General features: G+C 37.7%; 1 protein-coding gene across 3 annotated transcripts in view; it reads right to left on the bottom strand.

Moving 5' to 3' along the window:
• Positions 1 to 412: 412 nt before the first annotated feature.
• Positions 413 to 21,608, bottom strand: part of PPP3CC (protein phosphatase 3 catalytic subunit gamma) — a 91,724-nt gene continuing 70,528 nt past the window's right edge. Inside the window, exons 9-14 of one of the 3 annotated variants that reach the window (XM_082842269.1) lie at positions 20,756 to 20,881; positions 19,946 to 20,017; positions 10,583 to 10,664; positions 9,863 to 9,960; positions 2,824 to 2,853; positions 413 to 1,720 (exon numbers count right to left, since the gene is read on the bottom strand). In XM_082842269.1, coding sequence (XP_082698395.1) covers positions 1,503 to 1,720; positions 2,824 to 2,853; positions 9,863 to 9,960; positions 10,583 to 10,664; positions 19,946 to 20,017; positions 20,756 to 20,881 — 626 coding nt within the window. In that variant the 3' untranslated portion in view covers positions 413 to 1,502. Of the gene's footprint in view, positions 1,721 to 2,823; positions 2,854 to 6,688; positions 7,272 to 9,862; positions 9,961 to 10,582; positions 10,665 to 19,945; positions 20,018 to 20,755; positions 20,882 to 21,608 lie in introns of those variants that run through there. The other 2 variants (XM_082842270.1, XM_082842268.1) reach the window with 2 other exon arrangements.

Genomic DNA, 21,608 nt, shown 5'->3' with positions numbered 1-21,608 from the left:
TAGTGTGGCCCAGACATGCACTTTCACTACAAGGCTGACCAATGAGTATTATGACATGGCACCTGTCATCAGGCTAAACCAAAAATGGGAGCCTAAGGATCCCTGAAATTTCCTTCACTAGTTGGTTGTGACTTGAAAAACTAAGGAAAGATTATTCAAACCTTGTATTTGATCACTTGTTTTTGTATTCCAAAATACGCTGACAGAGACCGACACACAGTTCAATATAATGAGTGTTGAAACATGGAGGAACATTCCAGTAATTGATAGACAGGAAATCCTCACTCATCCAATGTCCTTTAGCAAGACTTCCAGTTCACAGGGGGACCATTTTAACCTAGTCAGTTTCCATTACCCCTGTTGGTTTCAAAAATGCTGACACAGAAAAACAGATGGACGACAGGGAGGATAGATGTGAGAGCTGATGCAGTAACACAGAAGGGCATAAACACTTCCTACCATCGAAGGCTCTACAGAGGGCATTTATATTTAGAAATGTCGCTTCCTTTGCAGATGGGGTAAATCACCTAGTGTTCAAAAATAAAAGCAAGGGCGCTCCCCTGGTGGCGCAGTGGTTGAGAGTCCGCCTGCCGATGCAGGGGACACGGGTTCGTGCCCCGGTCCGGGAAGATTCCACATGCCATGGAGCGGCTGGGCCCATGAGCCATGGCCGCTGAGCCTGCGCGTCCAGAGCCTGTGCTCCGCAACGGGAGAGGCCACAGCAGTGAGAGGCCCGCGTACCGCAAAAAATTTAAAAAAAGAAAAAAAAAAGAAAAAGGATCTGGCAACAGTTAAGAAACCTCCAAAGTTCTAAGGGAAGTTTAAACCAATCATGCCCACGGTTAGATGAACAAATTTTAAGTAATTCTACGAAAATCCCTCATTATTTTTTATTTCGCCATACTAGAATACATTGAGTAATTGAGAGTCCAGAAGAAAGTAGGTTATCATGGAAAACATTTCCCTTGGCCCTTAAAATCACTGGATTTGGGTTATTCACTTAGGAGTTCTACTATAATCAAGTTTTCCATAAGAAGAGAAGTTTTAGCCACTGAAATCTAAGAGATCTTCAATGGTACCCTGTAGAAAGGAAAAAGAAAAGAAAAGAAAAGAAAAAACCCTTTTGTGTTTGAAAAATGATTAGTCTGAAATTAAAGATATTACCCTCCAAAAACAAGAGAAAAGGCTGGCTAGTTCAAGTCAGAAACCCAGGGTAGAGGTTTCCAAGGCCCTTTTATTAGGGGGAAGGTCCCCTTTATAGCACAAGGCTTCACTCTGTATCAGACAATCAGATCAGTTCCTAAAAATTAGGGGGGGAAAAAAAGGAAAAACAAAACACATTCACTTTTTATGTATATATTAAACATAAATTAAAAGAATTTATAAAATGGTCACCTTTCTTACAGAGTAAATGCAGAGTGTATTATGAATGCACCTCCAGGTTTAAGTTGTTTCAGTTGTTTTTGTTTTGTTTTCCAATAATAAATAAATAAAATTGATTGTTAAGTCTTGGATCCACCTGTGCCACAGCAGGGCTCTGAGTCATTACTGGCTCTTCTCCCCTTGTCACTCCTGTGCGCAGCGTTTGGTTGGACTAATTTCACCGGCCCATCAAAGTACTGGCTATCTTTGCGGGGTGGCATCCGCTCATTAATTCGGTCCAGACCTCGGGCTTCTTCAAAACTCCGGATCCTGTGCTGAAGCGAAAACCCTCTGATGGCTACAGAAAAACAGGAAAGGGAGGAGCTCAATTAGACAGTAAAGCGACCAGCTTTAAGTTTCTTAGCATACAGCAACCTCCTAGAGAAAAACACAGAAGGGTGGCTGTGGAGCACATGTCTGGTGAAGGGATTGAGCAATATTTGATTTCAATTAGCCTGGTCTGAAGCTACTGCTTCCTTAAGGCCCAAAGGGCCACGGAAACTGTGAAAGTCATTTTCAGAGCTCAATTAATCATAGCAGAAGTAGACCTGACAAAAAGCCCCAATACATTTGAAAGAGTCTCTTATGGGCCAGAAACGTGCTCAGTGAGAGAGAAAAAAAGGCAACACTAGAATAACAGAACAAGTTAAGCAGAGTAGCTGCTCTAACACAAACATCACATAGACCACACAAAAAAGTTTGTTTAGAAGGAAAGCTTTTTATCTTGCACAACCAGGAGCTGAATGTAAGTTAAAAGCCATCTAAAAAATAGTTCCTAGATATTTTCTTTCTGATTGAACTTTTGTATCACCAAGGAAAGGCATTCCCATTGTGAACCATCTTATCGAACAGAACAATTAAATTTATAACACAAGTATATCGATTCCAATGGTTTTCATCCTCAGAATTCATAGATAATTTGTTACTTAAAATTTGTTTTCATAGAAACAAAGATAATTTAGCTTGACTGACTTAGGGCAACCTCAAAAACAAATCAAACTAAATCCTATCTACTTTTGCCTCCACTTTTGATGTCATTTGGAATCATTAGATAAAGAGGCTGAGGGTTTGAATTTCTGATAATCAAATGGATGCCTCTTGGATATGGAAGGGCTATGAGATTACACCATTTGAACCCCCATGACCAGTTGCTTAAGCTTCAGTCATTGCATTAAAACTGAGAGAGTCCAGAAAGGACTTCAGCTGTGGAGAAGATCATTTAAATTAATACAAATACAGGACACAAAGGAAATACTTTGTGAGCACGCCTGGAGATATCTCTTCCTTTCCTCACTGTTACAGTTCTGGTGATGCAATAATAAAAGATTTCGAATGTTGACAAAGCTTTTAAAACCAGTAGACAGACACATGATCACATCTATCATAGGAATATGGCCATACCTTCCCGGGCCTCTACCGCTTCTACTGTGGCTGTAAGAGGCAGGAGCAGTGGCATGCAAAAATGAAGGCAGAAAAAGAGTGAGTAAACCAACAGCACTGCTGCCAGCACAGACATCCCAGCGTCCCACCTTTAAGCCTATTCCCATCCCTAATAAAAGTCGACTAGTTAGAGAAGCGACAGGATTACTGCGAAAAACTAAATTGGGGGGAAATATGAGGTGGGGAGAGTTTCTAAGATTGTTCACATTGTGAGTGGCACGAGAACCTTTTAGCTAATGTCATCCATAGCTAAGACAATGGGGTCAATCAAGCTGACTAGAAGAAACAAGAGTTACGACGTTTTCCTCATTTTAAATAGCCAGCTGCTAATCTACGTCTTAACATTCACATATCAAAATATGTCCAGTCAAATCATTTAATATTACAACTGTTCTTTAGTTTGTGATAGTTCAGATGATATTAGATCTGTAGCTGCTGTGTCCTATTTTAAAAAGTTATTTAAAACTATTTCTTAATGATTTCAAGCAACTTGTGTGGGGTCCAACTGTCCTTAATGAAAAGGAGTGGCCGTTGAATAACAGACTGGCATTTGGAAGGAGAGAAAAGTGGGTTATAAGTGAAGGGTTATTTCTTTTCCGGGGGTGGAGTACTAAGCTGGCAAAGGCATAAATCTATTCAATTCTGAATACAAATTCATGTACCATCTGGGAGGAGAGACACAGCAGAGGCTGACATTTCCAACCCACATGGCTTCCATTCGCTGTGCAAGACAGCAGGCTAATTACTAAGAAGGCCCTCTTCTCCCTCACTTTTGGAAAAGGAAGCTATTTAAGAATTAGTATCAACAGGTAAACTTTCTTGCATCTTCATTTTAAGACAGTAAAAGCGCTAATATATGAAAAGGTTACCAGTTGTAGCAAGAAAGATCTTATTAGGAGAACCCTGTTAGTTCCTCCAATACCAATTTTTTAAAAGAAGGCAGGGAAGAATAATGAACAGTAACAGTTTGCTGTTCCTGAGGCTTTTTATATCCATCAGAGAGGAGAAACTGGAAGAACTGAAAATTAACTTCCCAAGGCAATGGGGAAAATGGAAACTTGGAATCAACTTATCAACTGCTTACATTTGTCAACCATGTGTTGGCATGTGTTAAGGCAATGTCACACCCTCTCAAACCTCCTCACACAGAACAAATTTTCACAAGAAAACAATAATGCCTTCAAACAGTACATCACAAAAGCAACTGTTAAGAAGTGGGAGAACAAGGCTTTACCTGAAATTGTATACACAGTGTTGGTTAATTAGAATTTAAAAGCTATGTGTGTGGCAAAATGTGTCCTAGTATCACATTGTTTTGGGTCCTCCTAGAATTGCTTTTTGCATTGGGTATTAAGATAGCCTGCACTGAAGGATATTCCTTACAAGAAACAGTCGTATAAAACTGAGAAACTCTTTTTTCTTTTCCTTTACTGAAATATACTTTTCTTTACTGAATGAGATTTCTTTACTGAAACATAATTCACATAACCATAAAATTCACTTGTTCAAAGTGATAGTTCAATGATTTTAAGAGTTGTGCAGCCATTACCACAATCTATGGTTAGAATATTTTCATCATCTCCTAAAACCCCATTTCCCTCCCTCATCCCTTTCCCTAACTTTACAGTCAACCACTAAAGTACTTTCCGTCTCTATAGATTTGCCTGTTCTGGACATTTCGCATAAGTGGAATCATATAATATATGGTTTTAGTGATTGGCTTCTTTCACTTAGCATAATGTTTTCAAGGTTCATTCATGTTGAGGATTGTATCAGTACATAATTCCTTTTTATGACTGAATAGTATTCCACTGTATGAATACACCACATTTTGTTTATCCATTCATCAGGTGATAGACATTTGTGTTGTTTCCACTTATTGGCTATTACAGAGCATGTTACTATGAACATTTGTGTACAAGTTTTTGTGTGGCTATGTTTTCATTTCTCTGGGTATGTAACTAGGAGAGTAACTGCTGGGTCATATGATTAACGGTATGTTTAATCATCTAAGAAACTGCCAGATTGGTTTCCAATGTGCTGCTCCATTTTAAATCCCCACCAGCAGTGTATGAGGGTCCTACTTTCTCTCCATTCTCACCAACACTTGTTTCTATCTGCCTTTTTGATTACAACTATCCAGTGGGCTTAAAGTGGTATCTCATTGTGGTTAATGTCTAATGATGTGGAACATCTTTTCACATGCTTATTGGCCATTTGTATGTCTTCTTTGGAAAAATGTCTATTCAATTTTTTACCCATTTTAATTGGGTTATTTGCCTTTTTATTATTCAGTTACAAGAATTCTTTACAGTTTCTAGATACTAGTCTCTTATCAGATATATGCTTTGTAAATATTTTCACCCATGCTGTGGGTTGTGTTTTCACTTTCTTGATGGTTCCATTTTCAGCACAAAACTTTAAAACTTTTGATGGAGTCCAATTTATAACTGACCTGTTTTTTATCTTATGGTCTTTCCTCTTTATTTTGGCTACTAGGAAGCTTGGAGTCAAATCTGTGACTGACTACTGGCTTTCACTGGTTTGTTTTCCTTTGTGCTCCAATTTCCAAGCATATTTATTTCCCTTCACTGTGTTGGATGTATACTGTAGCTTACTCAAATCCCCCTTGGAACAAGGTGGGGTATAAATGAATGTAGGCTATAAGGCCATATAGGATGGGATATTGTTGGTTGAAGGCTCTCCAAGTAAAGTTACATGAACAATAAAAGATCTTTTTCAGCTAACGCTCCAGTTTGCCAGTGAACCTGTGGAACTGAGACTCTGATGGGAAAATGACAAATAAACTCAGTTCTTGTCAATCAATAAGAGAGAATAAGAAGCTCCACTGGCTGCAACTTTAGTTTTGTTCTTACACATTCCTGAGATTTCTATCAATTTTGGAGTACCAATAAACAATCCTATAGTGATTAAAACACTCATATTCAAATCAGGAATGAAGAGAAACTGCATATATTTGGGACTGAGAACAAAAGATAGACCAAGGATTATAAACAACAAATCTCCAAATAACACATCCATAAAATTCTCTTTGCTACTTAACCCAGATTTGCAGATTTACTCTTTCAAATCAAGGTCTAGAAAAATTTCATTCAGATTAAAACAACAACTCTGTGGATCAGCAAATTTCCAAAACTTTTCAAGAAAGGAGGTATAGGATGTTCCTTTTTTTCTTTACCCGTATTACTACCCATTAACTCTAAAATGCTTTGTCAGAGCTGCTCTCAGAATATTTCACATGACTAATAAGCAGAGCAATGACAGAAAAGTATTTTGCTTACAAGAAACTGTGCATCTGAGAGGGAAAATTCAGTCTGAAACAGTTTACTGATTCTTCCTATGAAACTACAGAACTTAAGAAAATTAATTTTATACTTGCAAGGAGAAAATGTTCACTCTTCCTTATAAATAACTAAACTCTAATATTTCAGTATTCAATTTGAAAGAGAAGGAGGAAATCAATCCTATAAAAAAGAAGAGGGGGATGGGCTTCCCTGGTGGCGCAGTGGTTGACAGTCCGCCTGCCGATGCAGGGGACACGGGTTCGTGCCCCGGTCCGGGAAGATCCCACATGCCGTGGAGCGGCTGGGCCCATGAGCCATGGCCGCTGAGCCTGTGCGTCCGGAGCCTGTGCTCTGCGATGGGAGAGGCCACAACAGTGAGAGGCCCGCATACCACAAAAAAAAAAAAAAAAAAAAGAAGAGGGGGAAAGGGGGCTGTTCCTATTAATCAATGCCCTGGAATGTTCACAAAATGCAAAGAATTCCTATAAGAGGCAGGGTGACAAGGAAAAGAAAAACTTAAGTAGAAGCAATTCAAAAAACAAGGGGGGCAAAAAAGCACTGAAACTCTACTTTAAGTTGTTGATGCTTCAACTCCAGTTTTCTTGCCTAGAATTAGTCATCCAATGACTTGATCTCACGTTTCTTCCCCTTGCTTGACCAGATCTGTTTATTCTGACAAATATCAACCTTATCATTCCTGGGTTCCATAAAGTCCTCTCCTTAAAGTCAACGCCCACGTAATTTTCAGAACTGACACTCTGGTTGAAGCGGTGACTGAGGCACTGTTGTAGGATATGGTTTGCAGGCAAAGAGGCAAACTCCCTTTCTGACTGAGAAACTCTAACCCCCCAAAATTAAGGTATAAAACACACAAGTGAGGCATATGATGTGCATAAATCTGAAGTGTACTCATTAATACATTTTTATATATGCATGCACTTGTGTAACTAACACCTAGGTAGTGATATAGAACATTCCCACTACTCCAGAAGTCCCCTGGGCTCCTTCTGGGTCCATATGCTCCCACCCGAGGACGTGCCATTCTGACTTCTTTTACCATTGATGAGCCTGCCAGTTCCTTTTTTGTTGTTGTTGCTTGTGTTTCTGAGAACAGAAAGCACAAATACCTATCGAGTGTTTCACTTCAGTGCCTGGGACACGGTGAAGCTCTTTTTAAAAAATAATTATTTATTTATTTTTGGCTGCTCTGGGTCTTCGTTGCGGTGCGTGGGCTTTCTCTAATTGGAGCAAGCGGGGGCTACTCTTCGTTGCAGTGCGCAAGCTTCTCATTGCGGTGGATTGTCTTGTTGCAGAGCACGGGCTCTAGGCGCGCGGGCTTCAGTAGTTGCAGCATGCGGGTTCAGCAGCTGTGGCTCGCGGGCTTAGCTGCCATGGCATGGGGGATCTTCCTAGACCAGGGCTCGAAACCATGTCCCCTGCATTGACAGGCGGATCTTTAACCACTGTGCCACCAGGAAGTCCCAGTTCTTTTTTTTTTTTTGAAAACAGAAAAATAATTTATTCCAAAAGATAGCAGAAATAAATTCATTCTAAAAATATACTTTGGCATAATTCTGGTGGGACAGATCTTCCCTCTGAACATGTTCTCCTATTGACCACCCCACTGGAGTCTTCCTGTCTTGTAACAGCTCTTAAACACTTTGCTGATTCCCATGTAGTGAACAGGCAGGAGCCACCTTCAAATCCACAGGTTCCAAAGAGAGAGTCATATATTTCTCAGAAGAACAGCATTTTCTATCTCAGAGGAGTGCACAGACATTTTATGGAGCCTGCACAGTTTAAGTAGGTACATAATTCATCAAAGTGTAAAAAAGGTGATGGGAAAAAAAATACTGCATTGTAGAATAAGATGTTCAAATGTGCTGTGAATGTTTAAGGAAGCTGATGGCCAAAATAGGCAAGTCAAGGAAGGTGGTCTAGGTATGGAGGTGATTTAACATCTCTTCATGACTAGAGATAACAGCAAACTGAACAGGTCACCAACAAGGTGATGATAACTCCCAGTTGGGACCCTCAGGGATGAACCAGGGCTCCAAGAAGCTGACGAAGCCCCAGAACACGCTCATCATGATGAGAGGCACCGTGAGGCCCATATACACCACGGTTGCTTCCCCGCCGCCTCACTTTGATCCCACCCAGAAATGTTAGTCTGCTTGTTCTTGCACATCATATAAATCAGACAGTCTGCTCTTTTCGGTGTAGCTTTTTTAGTTTACCATGATGTCTGTGAGATTCAACCACGTTTTGCATGTATTCATAATGTTATTTTTTATTGCTGAGTAAATTCCACTGTATAAATATAACACAATTTATCTATTCTACTATTGATGGACATTTGGTTGTTTCCCATTTTGGACTATTATGAGTAAAGCTAAGGTGAGCATTCTTATGCACATCCTTCGGTGGACATATGCACTAATTTCTCTTCTATAGAAACCAGGCATGGGGGCTTCCCTGGTGGCGCAGTGTTAAGAATCTGTCTGCCAATGCCGGGGACATAGGCTCGAGCCCTGGTCTGGGAAGATCCCACATGCCACGGAGCAACTGGGCCTGTGAGCCACAACTACTGAGCCCGCGTGCCTAGAGCCCGTGCTCCACAACAAGAGAAGCCACTGCAATGAGAAGCCCGTGCACCGGAAGGAAGAGTAGCCCCTGCTCACCGCAACTAGAAAAAGCCCGCGTGCAGCAACAAAGACCCAATGCAGCCAAAATAAAGTAAAATAAACAAAAAAAAAACAGGCATGGATTTGCTGGGTTGTAGGGTAGACATATGTTTTGCTTTATTGCCCAACAGTTTTCCAAAGTGGTTGAACCAATTTACAAACCCACTAGCAATGTGTCTAGTTTTAGTTCTCCACAAACTCATCAACACTTGGTATTGTCACACTTACAAACTTTAGCCATTCTAGAGAATATGTAGTGGTATCTCACTGTGGTTTTATATCCATTTCCCAGATGTGTAACTATTTTAAGCACCTTTTCATATGCTTTTTGGCCATTTTAATACCCTCTTTTGTGACGTGTCTGTTAAATCTTTTGACCATTAAAAAAATTTGGTTGTTTTGTGTTTTTCTTATTGAGTTGTACTTTTTTTTTTTTGCCATGGGGTGCGGCATGAGGGATCTTAGCTCCCTGACCAAGGATCAAACGCATGCCCCTTGTGATGGAAGCATGGAGTCTTAACCACTGGACCACCAGGAAGTCCCTGAGTTGTAGTTCTTTATAGAACTACAGACTTTATAGAACTGTAGACTCTGAATATAAGTCCTTAGTCAGACATATGTACTGCAAAAATCTTCTCCCAGTTTATGGTTTGTCTTTTTCCTTTCTTAATCATGAATTTCTGTGAATACACATTCTTAATTTTCATGAAAGTCATTTATTCAATTTTTCTTTTAAGGTTAGTATTTTTTGTGTCATATTTAAGCACTCTTTATCTACCCCAGTGCCTAGTTTCCATACCTTCTTCTGGGAGTTTTACTGTTTTAGATTTTACATTTAAGTTATAATTCATTTTGATTTAGTTTTTGTGTATGGAGATCCATTTTCCCCCAGAGATAGATATCCAATTGCTTTAGTACCATTTATTGGAAGAAGTCCTAAGTTTCAATTTGACATTGACTGCTAGGTAACGGGAGCACACCTTCCATGAAAGGAGCATTTCTCATACTCACCTGTCTCAATAGTCTGCTTTCCTCCTGAGAGTACACCCAAAGGGAGTGTACCTGTAGGAGTCAGGCCCTTGAGAGTCAGCACACTCTCACTCTCTTCCCTGCAAAGGAAGATCAAAGCCCAGGGTTAATGCTAGGGTCTCTACCTCTCAGTACCTACAAAGATACTTGAAAGAAGTTAAGAAAAGATGTGCAGAGATGGAAGATAGCTTCTCCTTCTCCCTACCCCTTCCCTGACCCAAAGAAAGGGATGTTTTCTGTAAATATTCCAATTAACAACAATTAGCCAGGTCTTGTTTTCAATTAAAGCCATTTAATAATCAGGTGCTGTTCTAACGTTTTCCATATATTACCCCATATAATCCTCCAAAGAACCTTGTAAGGCAGATCTGCTATTATCACTCTTTTACAGACCAGGAAAATGAGGCACAAGATCACACAGCTGAGAAGATGCAGAGCCAGGATCTGAACACAGGCAATCTGGCTCCAGAAGCCACACTAAATCACTGCACTCACTGCACTGTATCTAAGCTCATACCAAATAAATGTTTGCCAGGCATTTCTAGGCACTTTAACATGTAGGTCTGATTCAGATTGTACTCAACCCAAAGACCTACAGTTCTAATACCAAACTCCAATTCTAAAAAAACTGTTCTGAAATCAACTTCTAAATTACTCTCAAAATGCTTTTATCCCACAGTGTAATGACAGAGTTATCCTTACCGAAGAATTGAAAAGACCCGTGCCATCTTCCCAATGGCTCTGATTTTATTCTTGATGATCTCCTTTCGAACTGTAGTGCCTCCTTAGAGAACACAAAGAATAAGTGAGTTAAAGGAATATGTTAACAGGTTAGTTTTAAAAAATGCAGGATGAAGCGTCTTTCTAAGTTAAATTGTTTTTAAAAAAGAAATCAACGCCTAAGTTTGTTTAAACAAACCAAAGTCCCAGGAAGTTGTAAGGAGCAAGAGAAAAAAAAAATAACCCAGAAGAGAGAAAAAAAAAAGATGATGTAAAAAATGGAGGGGCCACAGAAAAGACAGACTGAGTGGATCTATGAGGTAGGAACTTATTTGTGGTTCTGGAATGTAAAACACAGGGAAGAATGAAATACACACATATAAACAAAGACAGTTGCTACAGCAAAGATCTCTTTTGAGAATGCTGTGGGCCACCTCAGGATGCAGGGTTTGGCCTGCCAAATGGCAAGTGATGACTTGAGCAGTTGTCTTCTGCATGTAAACACAACACACAGCTAGCTCTCCTGAACTTACTGAGAGCTGCTTTCATTTTACAATCCTCACTTACTCACAAACTGGTGAGTTATTTCCTACCATAGACAACTGTGCAGTGTAAATTATGATGATGGGTAAGGTATTTTATAAAGCAACATCAAAAAAGTTAACGTTAAGACGTTATGACCTTTTCTCATCCAAGATTTAGGAAACAGCTCACACATGAGAAGCCAATGTCCAGGCATGCATCAGGTGACCGCATTCAAACGTCAGAAACTAAGAAATGTGGCCTCTCCTTCCTCGCCCCCCAGTTCTAAATATCCTGCAGGATCATACAGCAGGGTTCAGAGAAAACATATACATTGAAACAGAAAGGGAGGATGGAGGGCCTGTCTGAAATTATTCAACTACAACTAAAAAAGTCTAATTAATAGATTGTGGTGGGACAGACAGCGAGTAGTAAGCTCATAGCACATTTTGGTCAGATACCTTTCTGATAGCTTGAAATGTAGTGATCTTCAGGGAGAAGAGACACCAAGAAACAAGGAGATGAAAATAGAAATATGGGAAGAGAAATTTAAGTTTGCATGGAAGAGAGAAAAGAAAAAATCAAAGCGAAATGCAATGAGAGAAGCAGGCTTTTATCTTTATCAGCTCAGAAGAGACATCCTTGGTATCATGATAGAATATTAAATTACAGATTTCTTGCCAGGAGTGTTTCTATTTCTTAAAAGTTTTACATTAATTCACATCTATTATTTTCCAACATGGTCTATCCCCATAGATCATGAAAATAAAATTAGACAAAGAAAAAGATACTATTTGTGGAACAAATAATGCTGAAAACAATGAATAAAAACAAAGGACAGAATGAACAGCTTACAAATCTCTTAATAAGAGCATCATGCTTTTATATAATGGATTCAATATATTCTCATCTCTTTCTAGAGATATTACAGTTTTTCCATTTTTAAGTTTTATATTTTCTTCAGAATCTCACGTTCATCTGAGTTGTTTTTGCTGCTTTTGTTGTTGTCTCTCTTAGAGACTTTCCCGAAGAGTCCTATAATCCTTGGTGCCTGCTCATCATTAAGAATGAGGGGCTAGAAAGCTTTCAGAGTTGGTAGGTGGGCTGCTGACTTGGAGCTTTACATACACAGAATGACCGGGGGGGGGGGGTCTTTGTTAGGGAATTCTCTGTATCAGTACTGAGATTGCGTATGGTCACGTAATTCGCCTGTTTTTGGCAAAGTATCGATGCCCTCAGTTGTATCCTGGTCCAGAAATTCTTTGCTTTACGCTTTTTAGAGGTTAGCCTCCAGTCTTGGAGAAGAGGCAGCTAGGACCTCAGCTGCCTTTCAAACAGCTTTTACCTACTCATTTTAGCTCAGCCCCCATCTCCCTCTTCCCCTCAACTCAAGGTCCCCAATTCTAGCAACTGGTGTAGGCTACCAATTCCTTTGCTTTTTGAGGATTCTGTACTGGAACTCGGTATTCCCCATTACTAAACTGGTCTTTAGCTTTCTTGAATCAGCCAAGTCAGTAATACTAATTCATTTGTTTTCCAGCTTCCAAAATCCCTACAGAAATCTCCACATCTTTGTAGGCTTATAAATTTGTAAAAATCTTTTATTGTGAAGTATGATAAACATACAGAAAAGTACACAGAACAAATGTATAACTCAATGATTTATTAAAAGCAAGTGGCCATATAACCAGTCAGGACAATAAACAGAACCCTGCCAGCACCCCAGATTCCCCACCTTGGGCCCTTCCTAATAATTAGAGTCTCCCTCTTCCCAAAGAAAATCATTCTCTTGACTTCTATTGAAATCACTTTCTTGCTCTTCTTTATAGTTTTATCATTTAAGCATGTATCCACAAGTACAAGTTTTAATTTTTTTTTAATTTTATGTAATTGGAACAATCAAATAATGTATTTTTGTGTCTGCCTTCTTTTGCTCAACATTATGTTTGTAAGATGCATCCATGTTTTCCCTGTTCCTGTAGTTCACTGTCATTATTGTATACAATTTCACTATATGAATATGCCACAACTTATTTATCCTTTCTTCTGTCAGTGGTCATTTGGGCTGATTCCAATTTTTGGCTATGTTGAATTCAGCTGCTGTGAATATTCCAGTGCATTTCTCTTTGCTGCACATATTTCTCTTAAGTACATTCCTATAATTAGAATGCTCAGTTATAGGGTATGTATATGTTCAATTCTGGATAACAGTTTAGCATTATCTACTAAAGTGGATGTACCAATTTACACTTCAGTATATGAGCATTCCTGTTGCTACACATTCTGGCCAACACTTGATGTTATATACTTTTAGCCAATTTGGTAGGTGTGTAGAATCATCCATTGTGGTTTTAATTTGCATTTTCATGATGACTAATGTGGTTGGATAACTTTTCATATTTTTACTGGCCATTTGGATACCCTCATTTGTGAAGTGCTCATTCAAGTCTCATCTCACTGATCTGTAGTTCTTTATATATTCTGCATGAGTCACTTTTTGGTTGTGTAGCAAATATCCTCTCCCACTCTGTAGCTTGTCTTTTCACACTCTTTTTTTAAATTTTAATTTAATTTTATTTATTTTTTTCCACCCCGCTGCATGCGGGATCTTAGTCTCCTGACCAGGGATCGAACCCATGCCCCCTGCAGTGGAAGCACAGAGTCTTAACCACTGGACTGCCAGGGAAGTCCCTTCACACTCTTTAAATAGAGTCTTTTGATAAATACAAGTTCTAATTATTATTATTATTATTTTTTGCGGTACGCAGGCCTCTCACTGTTGTGGCCTCTCCCGTTGCGGAGCACAGGCACCAGACGCGCAGGCTCAGCGGCCATGGCTCACGGGCCCAGCCGCTCCGCGGCATGTGGCATCTTCCCGGACCGGGGCACAAACCCGTGTCCCCTGCATCTGCAGGCGGACTCTCAACCACTGTGCCACCAGGGAAGCCCCATTGGTTATTTCTGTCTTATCTTTTTTACTTCATAAGTCTTGCCATGGATTTATCAATTTTATTAGTCTCTTGAAAAGAGTACACTCTGGTTTTACTGCTCCTCTATACTATATCTTATTTATTTATTTTAGGGGGCTGCACCGCACAGCTTGTGGGATCTTAGTTCCCTGACCAGGGATCGAACCTGGGCCCTCAGCTGTGAAAGTGTGGAGTCCTAACCACTGGACCACCAGGGAATTCCCTATATTGTATTTTATTTTCTGTTTTCTTATGCTGCTCTTAATTTTTTATTTCATTCCACCTCCTTTCTTTAGGTTTAATGTGCTATCCATTTTTTTCCCTTAACTTCCTGAGATAGATGTTTTTTCACCTTTCTTCTTTTCCAATTTATGCATTTAAGGCTATAAATTTTCCTCTATGCATGGCTTTAGATGCATCCCTCAAGTTTTGTTGTTCTATTTTTTTCTTTCAATTTATATCATTTTGTATTTAAGCACTGATTTTACAAAATGTGGTATAAAGGTGAACTAAATTTACAACTTAATTTGTTCAGGTAAATTGCCTTCAAAATACATTGCAGCTAAGATGTGTATAAAATTTTACATACATTTGGAAGAAATCACACAGAAACAGTTGCTTTTTCAACAAACTTGGCTAATTTCACATCCCTTTTGGTCAGTCCCCCACGGACATGTGAGGTGAGGGGCATATGGACCTGTTGTACACACTGAACCATTCTGGTGATGATTCATCTTCTCTGCTTGTAGGGCAACTTGAGACATAAAGCCAGATGCCTGATTACAATATTTGAAAGAGAACTCCTTGTAGATGGCACCTCTCTCACTTAATTCTGACCATCCTGCTGCTTTAAGGTCAACTTGGTTCCTCTCCTCTGCTGTCAACCAGTGAACATCTGCTGAGGTTCTGGTTCCAGCCCCAAACCCAGGCCTGCCTGGTGCACTGCCTGCCCTCAAGTTTTAATATGTACTGCTTTTTATTTTCATTCAGTTCAAAATATTTTGAAATTTTAATTGTGATATATGACCCATGGGTAATTCATTTCATTTCATTTTATTTTATTTTAATTTTTGGCTGCTCCATGTGGCATGCAGGATCTTAGTTCCCCGACCAGGGATTGAACCCGCATCCTCAGCAGTGAAAGCGTGAAGTCCTAACTACTGGGCCGCCAGGGAATTCCCCATCTTATTTTTGTTTTAGCATTTATTTCATGTAATATTTATCTACAACAGCTTTTCTTTGGTTAGTATTTGGACTATATATTCTCCTTTTACTTTCAAATTTTCTGTATCTTTATGTTTTAGATGTCTCATAAACCATCATAAAATGTTTTTTAAAAAATCTTACCTGACAATCTGTCTTTTATTCATTTACATTTAATGAAGTTGCTGATAAATTTATCAACATAATTTATTCTATTTGTCCTAGTGTTATAGGTACCTTCCCTCCTTTCTTGCCTTCTAGGTTATTTTTTTTATCATGTCATTTTTTCTATAACTTAAAGGGTACATACTTTTTAAAAAGTCCTCCTTTCTTTTTTTTTTTTTTTTGCGGTACACGGGCCTCTCACTGTTGTGGCCTCTCTCATTGCAGAGCACAGGCTCCGGACGCGCAGGTTCAGCGGCCATGGCTCACGGGCCCAGCCGCTCTGCAGCATGTGGGATATTCCCAGACCGGGGCACGAACCCGTGTCCCCTGCTTCACAGGCGGACTCTCAACCACTGCGCCACCAGGGAAGCCCAGCCCTCCTTTCTTGAAAATTACTCTTACACCATGCATCTCTTACTTATCAAAGTATAATGTTAACAGGTACTTTTCTCCTCTCCCCAGATAATATAGCGTCCTTACACACTTTAACTCTATCCCACTGCCGACTATTATGGTCATATATTTTAATTGTCTTTTAAATCCAACAAAAATTATTATTGTTTAATAAGGTCTAAATTCACTTGATTTACCCACATATTTTCTACTATTTGTACTCTTTATTTCTTCCTGACTCTCCAAGCTTCCGCCTGGTATTTTCCTTCTGTTTGAATAATATTCTTCAGAATTTCATTTAGTGTGGGTCTCCTGGTAATTCTTAGTACCTTTTTTAAAGGGAAGAATAGCTGAAAAATGCTTATTTCTTCTTCATTTTTGAAGGGTATTTCTGCTAGGTATAGAATTCTAGATGTACCAATTATTATCTTTCAGTACTTTGAATATGTCATTCCATGGTTTCCTGCTTCCATTGTTTCCATTGAGAATCTACTGTCAGTTTAATTGTTCTCTTTTGAAAGTAATCGATTTTTTTTTTCCCTGGCTGCTTTAAGATTTTTTTCTTTGTCTTTCACCTGAAGCACTTTTACTATGATGTGCTTAGATATTGTTTTCTTTGTATTCATTCTGCTTTGGTTTGGGGGACTTCCTCAATCTGTGGCTTAACTTGTCAGTTTTAGAAAAATTTCAATCCATTATCTCTTCAAATACTGGTTCTACCCCATTCTCTCTCTCTTCTCTAGGATTCCAAACACACAGGTGATACCTATTCACTGTATCCTCCATGTCTCTTATACTTTTTGGGGTATTTTATTTTTTCTCTTTGTGATTTATTCCAGGTTGTTTCTTCTGACTTATATTCTAGTTCATTTATTCTTTGTTTAGCTTTATTGAATCTGCTGTTAATTCATCTGCTGTGTTTTTTATTTTTCATCCCTAGAACTTTCTTTTTGTGCTTTATCAACTCTGCTACATCCCTTCTTATAATTCACAGTTCTCTGCCAAAATTTTTAATCTAGTCTTTTATGTTCTTGAATAGTTAGCATTGTTTTATTTTTTAGAATAGTTATTTTAAAGTTTGGTCTGATAAAGCCAGTGTCTGGAGAACCTGAGGGTCTGTTTTTATTTTTTGCTCTTTCTGCTGGTTCTCATTCATTTTGTTATGTCTCCTCATATGCCTAGTTATTTTTGGTTGTGAGCCATGTATTATATTTGACAGACAGTTTGCAGTAGTTTAAAGTTCTACACAATGCTATCTTAGTCTAAAGAGGTTTGCTTTTGCCAGATGCTTGGGACTACCTTATTTAAATTTCAGAGACTGAAATGACTTGAAGACAGGCTGTAGTCCCTTCCAGGGCATTCTATTTCCAGTTCACCCTTACTCTTACATAGATGCAACCTTTGGGGGTCCCAAACCAATGAGCAGAAGCTTATCAGCACTCAATTCATCTTTGGCAAGTCATGAACCCCAACTTTTTTTAGCTTCTATCAAGAGGGCTGGTCAACCTCTCAGCCCCCTCTTTTGATATTCATGAATGCCTTTAGGAGAAAATTGGTCCCATACGTAACCAAATGTCTTACCTCTCTGGATTTATGCCTTTCTCCAGATCTCTACTTGGTAATTCTTTATTACTTTCTTAGTTTTCTGAATGCCTTTGAAGCAACTTTTTAAAATATTTTGTCTACCTTTTCTAGTTGTCTTAAGAGTCAGGATTGCTTTAAACTATCTGTCTGGCATTACTAAAGTGAAAATCCTTAGTTTATATCACTTAGATAAAACCAAAATTGTACTGTAGTTTTAGTGTGGTTTCAGGAAGGAATGGAATTAGAAGTGTGTTCAATTCACCAGCATAACCTAAAGGTTATTCTTCATTTCCTTTCAGAAAAAGTTTTAAAATCCTGTATCAGTTTATACCCACATACCTTGTAAAAAATGGGAATAAGAGGATTCTATCCATTTACTTTTGTACTTAACATCTAATACACTTTCCATATCAGCACCAACAGCTCTACTCCATTCTTTTATTTTTTTAATAGTTGTACTTCATACCACAAATATTTACCTACTATGCTCATTGCACTATACTTGGCTTTAAGGTGATAATGGTAAGCAAGAACGAATTTTGTCCCAGCACTCAGGGAATTTACTGTTGAGTGACTTAACAGTATAAAGTCACTTATTAAATACATTAATAAATTAATCTTGTAACAGTATAAATAAATGTAAAATCGCAATTCTATCAAATGCTAAGAAGTTAGCACCATTGATATGAGAGCATGACAGGGGTGTTGGATCTAGTCAGGGAGATCAGAAATATCTTCCATGACGAAGTAACAATAAGCTGAATAGGAACTAACTAGAAGAGAAGGGGAGAAGAAAGGAGGCTTACAGAAGAGAAATAATATTCCATGTGGAGAATCTATCATATGGATATATCGTGATTGATTTACCCAGCTCTCCACTGAGGGATATTTAGATTGTTTGACTCTTTTGCTACTACAGATGATACTTCAATAAATATATCCATATGTAACTTTGGGCATAATTTAGTAAGCATGTCCTTATGATAATCAAGGATACATACACACAATAGAGTTAATACATACAATAGAGTTCACAATAATTTCCATTTCCACTTAGATTTAAATATAAAATTTACTAGATGTATTTCTTACATATTTCATCCTTTCCTAACTTAAATTCTTTGTTTTAATTTTCACTTGGCTGCACTATTTTCTCAAGACCTGGTTCCCTGCAGTGATCTCCTATCCCATTCATAAAGGTAAACACAAGCTATGCTCCATCTGCTCTGCACCTTCAATGTGGAATCTGAAGCATAAGTATGTATAGGACTCTCATCTATATTCTCAAAGTAAGCTAGGCTTTCTCCACTATGTACATAGCTCATCCTAACAGTTGAGTGAATCACCTTAGCATAAGCTTGGGGAGAATGAGACGGTCAGAGGTTTGTGCTAAGGTGCTACCATCTCTCCAGAATCTTCTGCATTCTCAGATAAGTTAGGATCTATCTTTAAAATCAAACCTCCTGAAACATATTAGGGAAAAAATACTTGGCTATGTATACAACAAAATGTAACTATATAAATATCGCTCACAGGCCAATAAGAAGAAAAACAAACAAACATGCACATAACAGTAGAAAAGTGGGCAAAATAAATGAATTGACAACTCATAAAAAGAAATAAGGGTGGTCAATAAATACAAGAAAAAAACTTCATTAGTCATCATAAAAATAAATATTTAAGTTAAAAAAAACAGCAGACTACAAAAATTAAAATAAATAGTATTGGAGAGAACACTGTGAACTATGTATCACATACACAAAATGTAAACTGTTATAGCTTTTCTAGGTCATCTGTATCCAATTTAAAACTGTTAAGTACTAATTGGCACCAATTTTCAATTTCTAGAAATTTATCCTATGGAAATAATCAAGAAAGTGTTAATTTTCATTTCCTAGTATTGTTCTCCTTTCTTTCATACCACATATCAATATTTGACTCATATGCATTGTTTGTTTGTTTTCCCACCACCAGAATATAAGCTTTTTGAGAGCTTAGGACCTATACAATTGCTGGCACATATAAGGCGTATAAAAAACATTGGTTGTTGAACAGAACAGGTAAAGATTTATCTATAAAAATTTTCAAAACTGTGGGGTTTTAAAAGAAAATTTGGAAAAAATCTAATATCCAACAGCAGGGGATTGGATAAAACAAAGAATGACTGACATGGATAACTACGTAACCATTAAAAAGTAGTCTACAAAAAACCCAGGAAATGTTTGTGAAACTATCACATGACTTCATTTTTGTTTAAAAGAAAAAAGAGGAAAAAAAGACACTAATACAGTATTTATATCAAGATGTTAACAGTGGATATCTATGAGATGGTAGGCTTATGGGTGACTTTTTTTTCTTATTTATGGTTTCCTGTATTTTTCAAATTTCATTTTTTCTACAATGAGCAGAATTCTTTTTTTAATTAGACAAAGAAAATTATTCACAACAAACTAAAACCAAAACCCAAACTTCTTCGTTTCTGATTCAAAGGAGGAAAAGGCAAGTTTACCTTCAATTTCATCATCAGAAATCAATTCATCATCAGAGCATATGTTGAGAATGTTAACCAGCATCTCTGTGACTAGATGATAAGACAAAATAACCCAAAATTTATATAATTAATAAGGTACTTTCTCTAAAATGATGTGGATATATAAACATACATGTTAAATAAACATAGATAAAAATGATTTGTCATTTTGCTATTCAGAGTAGCTGTAAGGAAGAGCATTAAATGCAGACCTTCAAGTTTATATAGATTTGGGGGAGATTATTTGCTCCAGTTAAAGTATGGAGTCTTTGAAGATTCCATTGCATAACTACTACTTGATCTCGTTAGACTGCTGCCAGAGCCTTTTCTTCACTGATATACATATGAAAGGATTTCCTCCCATTTTACAAAGAAGTTAAGCCACCAGGCCTATGTACAACAGGCTTATATATTTGCATAGCTTATTTGTATAGGTGCACAAATAAAATTCCAAGAAAAATAATTCCTATTTAAATCTCTTTATCACTGCAGAAATCACTGAAGGAATGGTTATTTTATTGTTACTTATGTTATTTTAACATCTTAATTATAGGACAACAGCTATTTTAAATTGATATTTAGAATAAGAAAAGCATAATCAACTAGAATTACAATTTAAAGACCAATTAAGCGCCACTTAAACATCTTTGTAGAGAACAATGAAAATAGAAAACATTTCTGATAACTTTAAGAAAAACATTTCTGAACCATCAGGGAACTCATGCAAATATAAGGGTGCTCAGTCACTAGTTAGGACAATTGATGGTCCAGATGCTTTAGTTCTCTTACCTTTTTCCCCAACAAAAGGCAAAGACCACGTGAAAACATCCATAAAGTTTGGAAGCCAGTATGGGTGTGGAGAACAGTTAAACTGCCTGATATTCATGACATTGTTTTCATATTTTAACACAGCAGCTAAAAAGGAAAAAGGAGGAAAGTCTGGCACAGAGGAAAATGACATGGCAACTGGTACACTTTGTACAGCTGTGTACCTGTTACACAGAATTCAAGAACTTACTTTCCATTTATAAATTCAAGACAGATGGAAAATCTTAAAGCATGTTACATAGTTCATTCTTTTAAGAATTATCCCAAGAAACAAAGTTACCTGAAGAGCTCTTATATATAATAAAAGTACAAAAGAAACTAAACTCTGAAACTTCAAAGGGTCTTGCACAGTAACTATCTATAGAAATCTCAGATTCCACGAGAAAAATTTCATCATAATTTCCCTTTATAGGCCAAGTGGTTACAATTACAACTTTCCTCTGAGGGCAAACATTTCTCATTAAATGAACACAGCCTGTTTTCCTAGTCATTAGCCAGAGCCAAAGATTTTATAAACTTTTTAGTTTATAACATAGCAGTTATTAATTCATAGTGGGGGATACAGATAGATGGTAAACTTGGAGCAATTTAATAAGGTTCAAAGTAGATTAAATCATCTCTGCATACAGTATGTGAAGAAAAAAATGCCCGTCTCTCCTATACACAGTTAGTATATTGCTCACACTCTATAAATGTTTAATATTAACCAGTTCATATATATATTTTGGTACCAAACTGATTTTCTTTATATTTAAAACTTTTTAAAATCCAATCCCTTAGTTTTCATCACCAGAATGCAATGTGGTTTGCATTA

This window comes from Leucopleurus acutus (genome assembly GCF_964270905.1).
Source record: "Leucopleurus acutus genome assembly, chromosome: 7".
Taxonomy (NCBI): domain Eukaryota; kingdom Metazoa; phylum Chordata; class Mammalia; order Artiodactyla; family Delphinidae; genus Leucopleurus; species Leucopleurus acutus.
Note: the sequence above shows the minus strand (reverse complement) of the source record. Positions and strands in the feature narration are given on the sequence as shown.